At 45.8% G+C, this 7,498-nt stretch overlaps 1 protein-coding gene across 1 annotated transcript; it reads right to left on the bottom strand.

Annotated features, from left to right (window-relative positions):
• Positions 1-1,595: 1,595 nt before the first annotated feature.
• LOC307096522 (claudin-34-like) lies at positions 1,596-4,885 on the bottom strand (the record flags this gene model as incomplete). The annotated part of the gene is made up of 2 exons (XM_079766177.1): positions 1,596-1,627; positions 4,183-4,885. The coding sequence occupies 2 exons, from the start codon at positions 4,883-4,885 to the stop codon at positions 1,596-1,598; spliced, it is 735 nt and encodes a 244-aa protein (XP_079622303.1).
• Positions 4,886-7,498: the final 2,613 nt, after the last annotated feature.

The raw sequence follows: 7,498 nt of genomic DNA on the forward strand, positions 1-7,498 counted from the left end.
TTCATCATTGATGTTTATTCTCCCTCTCCATGTCCCTTCCTCTCTCTCTCTGAAATCAATAAAAACATGTTCTTAAACTAGACAAGTCTTACATAAAGGATGAACAATTAAAGTTGCCTACCTTCACCTCTCTGCAGGACTGCTGATGACAGTTAACCTGTTCACAGAGCAAATAAATGGATTACATAGACACCTCCACACCACAAGAAATCTCAGGGCTCTCTTAACTAGGGTAAAAAATAAAGCACAATGGTTACCCAGCCAATACAGAAGGCAGGAGGAGGACGTCTCAGAGGTACTAATCATAGCAACTGCCAGGCTATAACAGAGATGAGGAAACCAAACATTCTTATGTTTCCATGGCTTCCAGGGCTGGCCTGCAGGCCTATGACAATAGGCTCCTTAAAGGGCCAGAGTCACTGAACAGGTCTTCAAGAGTTGAAGTCTTTCTACTGTAGAAATGTCCTTTTTAAGGTCTTAGACCAAATAGTCACTGTAATCCATCCAAGTCTTAAGTAGACCCTGGAATAAGAGCCACGGAAATGGGGAGCAAGTGTTATGATAGGTAGCCAGGGCCAGGGCAAGGGGGCGAGGGGGCGTGCGATACCGGATCAGTCCTTGGACCAGGAACCTGGGGTGAAACTGACTTGGGTCCTGGCTGTCACCGGACTCTGCTTCCCGTTGGACCTTACTGTCTCCCTGGAAGAGTTCCTGCTAGGAAATTACACGGGACAAGTGAGCTGGGGATGGAGGTGGACGGGAGAAGAAAGGGCCAAAGGGGGTGCCAAACAGGGAGAACAAGGAAGAGAAAGGGCAAAGTGACTCCTGAGTCAGGAAACAGTCAGCTCACTGGGTGGGCACTGTGACAGGCACCTGCTGGTGTCCCTGTGCCCGGGCGCTGCCTCTGCTGGGTCTCCCTCCTCAAGTGCTCTCACAGGGACCCCTCCCTGCCTGGCGTTCCAACAGAGGCCCGGCACTGTCCCACACTGACCCGCAACCCAAAGGCCACATGGCAGCCTCTAGCTCCTGGGCGCCTTGGAAGGATTCCCAGGAAGGAGGAAGAATGAGAGAAATATCACCGCCTTCAGGTGCCCTCGCTTTGTGCTGCCCTGATGGGAAATGCACAGGGCACATTCTTTTGCCTTGTTCCTGTGAAAAAATAATTAAGTGAGAACTTTCAACAGTCATTCCCAAAGAGCCCTTGACAAGGGCTAGGACCTCTTTTCCCAGATTCCCCAGAGCACACCCCGCCATGGTGGCCGCCTCACCTGCTGTGTCTGAACCCTTATGACCTGTCCACTTGCTCTCTGTTGACAGTGAAGGCAAAGAGGGGTCAAGAGACAGCTTTCCACAGCCCCAGAGGTTCAATCATTCTCCTTTTGGACCAGCAGGAGGCAGGCGCACTTCCCTCAGCAGGGAATCATGTTCCAGAAACTGGTCCTCATCAGAAGCATGTCTCTCAAGAGCTTCCTTTTTCAAATAACCACAGGTTTGACTCACTTAAATAACACACATCCTGTTTCAAACTTATATGTCCTGTCAGTCTGTTAACAAGGCCTACTTCGGGGACAGATTCATGGGGGGAAACATGGTGTTTACCTAGGAACCATATCCCAGCCTTCCAGACCTGCAAGGAGAATAGCCAAAGGATCCAATGAATATTCTGGGGTCCACAGGCAATGTCTTTGGAACACATGTTTAAATAACTGATATACTTATGCTCCAAGGGGAAATTTTGTCACACACTCTGCTCTCAGAGACATAAGTATTCTTTGAGAAGAAAGTCATTTCACGTCAGCCCTTGGATTTCTCTGCTGTAGATCTCACATTAAAGTGAGTCTGTCTCAATTTAAACCTATTAATGACCTCCCCCAGTTAATTGTTGAGTTTTAAGTCAGTCCTTTGAAACTTCTGAGGTGCTGTGAGCAATGAAACAGAGGGTGTGGGTAAAGTGTATGTTATGGCCCCGCAGTACTTGACTAGATATATTAGAAGCACTTCTCACATGAAAGATATCTAGTTAATATGACCTGAAAGAAGCCATCAGTAAGAGAGTGAGCTGAAGTTGTCTCTCCTGAAATGCCTATAAACATGATTTTGGATTGTAATGACATGAGGATATTAGTAGAGGAGTGGGCGGGGGGTTGGGGGGGGAGCTTACAACTTACCCAGGAAGTGAGTTGGACCACCCATGAAGCATGGAAAAGAAATGTGTTGTGGTTGTTTTTTTTTCACACAGGGTATACCTATGGAGTGAGGTTGTGAGGGGCAGTTACCTAGATTTGTAGAAACAAGACCTATGCAGACTCGGAATCCAGTTAAGCTTTAAGAGATAGGTAGCAATTTTAAACCCAGGACAATTGGCTCATTTTATTCAGCAAACCAAAATCTTTTTACGAAAATAGCAAAGAAGGTGTGGAAGGGGGAATGCTTTCAATTGAGCCTTAAGAGGCAGCCTGAACATCTTATGCAATAAAAGAAATAAAATTGTACAATTATTTTTGTAAATATATTATTATTTATTTCAGAGAGGTGTGGAGAGGGAGAGAGAGAGAGAAACATCAATGATTAGAGAGAATCATTGATGTTTAGAGAGAATCATTGATAGGCTGACTCCTATATGCCCCCACTGGGCATCCAGCTCAAACCCCGGGTATGTGCCCTTGACCAGAATAGAACCTGGTACCTTTCAGTCCGCAGTCCGATGCTATATCCACTGAGCTGAACCAGCTAGGGCTGTACAATTATTTTTAAAGCTTTAAAAATTCTAATAAGAGTTTGATAATAACAACAAAAGGTTGTTAACGTTAAAGGTGTACTGTCATTTTGCAGGGAAATGTCCTTTTTTTAGAAACTACTTTTGAAGTGTATAAGGATGAAGAAATGTGATGTCTGGGGTTTGCTTTAGGTCTTCAAAGAAAGAAAAATAGATGAAAAGAAGGGAAGGAAGGAGAGAGAAAATGATTATGGCGGAATCGTAATAACTTCTGAGTCTGGTAATGGAAGGCGGATTCCTTCCACTATTTTGCTTTTGCACATTTGGGAAAATTGGCTGTACAGGTGGAGTGGAGAGGTGTTAGGGCCATGGCATAGAAGGTCTGGTTGGTTGTTTGTAGTGGCAGTTTGAGAGGGAGCTGTGAGAATCCGAGCAACTCTCATTTTCACACAATAGGTATAAAACCTTGATTATCTATACTAATAATAGAAAAATATGTAAATTGACCGTACCACGGAGATGCCCACAGCCAATCAGAGATGAGCATGCAAATTAACCAGGGAAAGATGGCCGTGCCTGTGGGCAGAGGGCACGGCCACAGGGATCGAGCGGCTGGGAGCAGGGCGGGATGCCCGCCCTTTCTCTGTAGTGACTCGGGGGGCATTCCAGCTCCTAGGAAGCTCAGGGCCTATGCACGCATGTGCTGAGCAGCCTGGGGCAGGGTAAGATGCCAAGCGGCCGTGGTCCCGAGGACGCCACTGGATTGGCTGGTCCTGTCAGCCCTGCCTGGGGGTGGCTGGAGTTCACAGTCCTCTTGGATTGTGCAGCCCCTGGACTGGAAGTGGCAACCAAGAGCTCGCGGAGCACCAGGAATTCTGGGAATCGTAGGTCTGTTGGCTGGCGCATTGCGGGATCTCCAAAATACTAGAGCAAAGTGAGCCTCTAGCAAGTTACTGTGGGTAGGGGATGGAGGGAATGCAAAGGTGAGAGGCATAAGTAAAGTCACAGTGTTGAGGAAATATTAAAGGGAAGATATCCTGTGACTTCTAGGAAATCTCCACAATTGGACCAAAGGAAAATAAAAAGGAAAGGACCTCTATTATGCTGTGATCACCAAACCAAACTGGGTTGGGGTCTCAGAAAATCCGCTCATATGATTTCAAAGACAGACAGAAATTCCGGGATTGGAGAGGGCTCCCCTGAAGGTTCCCAGATTGGAGAGGGTGCAGGTGGGCTGAGGGACCCACTCCTTGTGCACAAATCTTTGTGCACCGAGCCCCCAATAATTAAGACAGGTGGACAGTGGTGTGTGTTTTTTTGCGTTTTTTTTTTTTAATGGAAGTTCATTAACCAATCAAGGATCTCAATTTGGACATAAACAAATGACCACTTTCTGCTCAAAATGGCCTTTTCTATGGTCGTGAGTCCTTGCAACTATTTCCTAGAGCATCCTGATAATACTTTACCACGATAAACTGGGCATTGTGGATTTACAAAGCTTTGCAACTGGGAATTTCTCATTTCTGAGACCTGGGGGTACACTTGGCTGTTGGGGGCAAGCTGGTAAGAGAGGGTAAACAGCCCACTCAGCAGCATCAGGATGGCAGCCAGAACCGCCAAGGGGACGGTGCTGCCCATCTCCTGCTTGTTGGGCCTGAAGGGGATGTGGAAGGATGGCGGGAAGCATATCCCCTCTTCATTCATCACAGAGTGGTAGTTCCAGATCACAGCCATGAAGATAAATGTGCCAGCTATGATGCTCAGGAGACGGGAAGCGAAGAACAGATGGCAGGTGTTTTTCTTCTGAAGATGAGCCAAGCATACTTTCTGTAGGCCCATGACCGTGAGCACTTTCCCCAAGAGAGCCAGGAGGTTGGCAGCCAGCAGCAGGTGCTGAGCGATTCGAATACTGATTGGCACGTAGGTGTCACTGTAGGTGTAGCGATGACATGCTATGGCTCTGCTCTGGAGGCTGTTGGACTGGTAAGTGCAGACCTTCCACATCCCTACACAGGCCAGCCCCGGGGAGGGGGCGGAGCTGTTCTCCATGTACCAAACCCGCCACTCCGCCAGGCCCATGCAGGTCATGGAGAAGTTCCATCCTGTGGTGGTGACAATGTAACCCACTACTTGGCAGTTGGCACTGTGGACCAGCGTGTTCATGGCCATGTATCCCGGGAAACTGCAAACCAATAGAGAGGGTCATGAGGGTGGGACAAACTGTCTTGGAACTGCCCCCTGGGGATGAGCAGGGCTATATTGGAGAGGGAAATGCTATATTCCTGAATGGAGATACTTGACCCGCATACTCGGCTGGCGAAGGGTCCTTGGGCAATTTTTACTAAAAGCCTCAAAATATGCAGACTTTCACCCTGCAGCATACCTACCTGGTTAGAGCGTCTTCTCAACAGGACAAAATTGCTACATGGATCCCTGGTCAGTGCACATACAATAAGCCAGCAATGATTGCAACAGTCAGTGGAACACCAAGTCAATGTTCCTCCCTCCCTCCTTCCCTCCCTCTCACTCTTCTTCATCTTCTCTCTCTCTTCCCACTCCCTGTCTCAAAAATCAACAAAAATACATTCAAACTTTCAAACAGGCAGTTGCACGTATGGGCATTTGTTGAAAGACCCAATTAAGACTGGCGACAAATATTTTACAATAGAGATGGGCATCACAGCGCTGTGTGACATTGAACAATGGGAAACCATGCCAATGCCAACAGTAGCGTTTGGTGAAATAATGTATGCCACAACCATACAATGGAGCTCCATACCAAACTTACAAGTGCAACCCAGTTGCACTTGGTGTGATCTTTGGTGTCTGGCCCTTCTCACCTCGCATAATGTTTTCAAGGTTCATCTGTATTGTAGCTTCTGGGAGCAGATCAGTCCTTTCAATGGCAGAGCCGTCTTCATTGTATGGATGTACTACAGTTTGCTTATCCCTTGTCAGTTAGGGGACATTTAGATCCATTTTAAGTTTTGGCTCTTACAAATTCCGTTACGGTGAAGATTAGTGTCTAAAAGTCTGCATGGGTGTATTTTCTCATTTCTGGAGTGTAGATAGGTAGGAATGAGACCTTGCGTGGTTCACGCTGTAACTGTATGTGTGTTTAACTTTGAACAAAGTACTAAGCTGTCTTTCTAAGCGGCTGCCCTTTTGCAGTGAATGTAGGAACTGCCTGTTGGTAGTTTCATACATTCTCACCAGCTATATATTCAGATTCTAATTTCTCCACACCTTCTCCAACATTTAGCAGTTTTTCATTGCACAATGGAATATTAGGGACCTATCAAAAAGAAGGATCTCTTAGCCTTTGAGACAGCATGGAGGGACCTGGAAAGTATCATGCTAAGCAAACTTAGTCAGAGAAAGACAAGTATCCCATGATCTCACTCTAATGTGAAATCTCATGAATAAAATAAACTGATGTACAGAGTGGATCCAGAGACATGGAAGCATGGATAGAGGGAAGAGTCTTGGAAGAAAGGCAAGGGAAAGTGGTGGTTGGGAGGTAATCAACTAAGGACCTTGTATGCATATACAGAACCTATGAACGCAGACATAGGGTGCTGAAGCCCTGGGGTGTGGGACAGGATGTGCTGGAGAGGGTTGATTGGGGGGGCAGGAATGGGACAGGTGTAATCTTTCAACAATAAACATTTTTTAAAAAAACATTGATGAACAATATAGATCCAGAGACATGGAAGCATAGAACAGAATGCTAAATCTCTGAGGGATGATGTGTGTGTGTGTGTGTGTGTGTGTGTGTGTGTGTGTGTGTGTGTGTGAGTGTGTGTGTAGAGTGGTGGGGCAATGGGATGAGATTAACCATAGAATGTATATGCATAACCCATGGATATAGGCAATAGTTCAGTGAATGCCTGGGGAGAATGCAGGTTTTAGGGAGTTAATGGGACAAGGAAAGGGGACATCTATAATAATTTCAAACACAAAGAGAAACTTAAAAATAAAATACAATGTAATGTGACCAAAGGGAAGATGTCCACAATATACCAAGTTCAAGCAGCATGTTACAAAGTCGTACACACAATGGGATCATAGAGATGGTGAATTTTAAAGCTATTAATATTGTGCAGAATCACATTCATATAGAAAATTGCACCAAATCTAAGTGTACAACTCAATGACCAGTCCAGGGGTAAATACACCTGTCACCATCGCTAAGCTTAAAAGAGATAATATCTCTGGTTTCTTGCTTCTCTTTGGTTTCCCACCTCAGCAGGTATCCCCAAACACCCTGGTTCCCTTCTGCCTGTTTCTGAAGTCAGGAATTGTGCCCAGGGCATTCCTGTGTAAATGGCTTCCTTTGCTACATGACCTGAGGCTATGATTTGAGAGAGAAAGTGAGAGGGGGAGAGAGAGATAGATGCATCAATGAAGAGAGAGAATTATGGATGGGCTGCCTTCTGAACATCCCCTGCTGGGGATCAAACCTGCAACCTGGGCATGTGCCGTGACTGGGAATTGAACCATGATCTCCTGGTTCATAGCCCCATGCTCAGCCACTGAAACACACTGACCAGGCTGATTGTTTAAATAATCTGTGGCTGTTTGAAACTTACAGTTATGTGTTATGAGTATAATTTTTTGAAATAAAAACAAAAAAAACACCTTAGGAAGCAATAGACGATTAATTCTGATACACAAATATGCTGCAATACCTAGTATTAAAGTAATTAATTCCCTGTAGAACCCAGCAGACATTAGAGGAGAAGGGAATTCAGTATCATGAGAAAAGTTCATGGTGGGTTG

Source organism: Cnephaeus nilssonii (assembly GCF_951640355.1).
Source record: "Cnephaeus nilssonii genome assembly, chromosome: Y".
In the NCBI taxonomy this organism is placed as follows: domain Eukaryota; kingdom Metazoa; phylum Chordata; class Mammalia; order Chiroptera; family Vespertilionidae; genus Cnephaeus; species Cnephaeus nilssonii.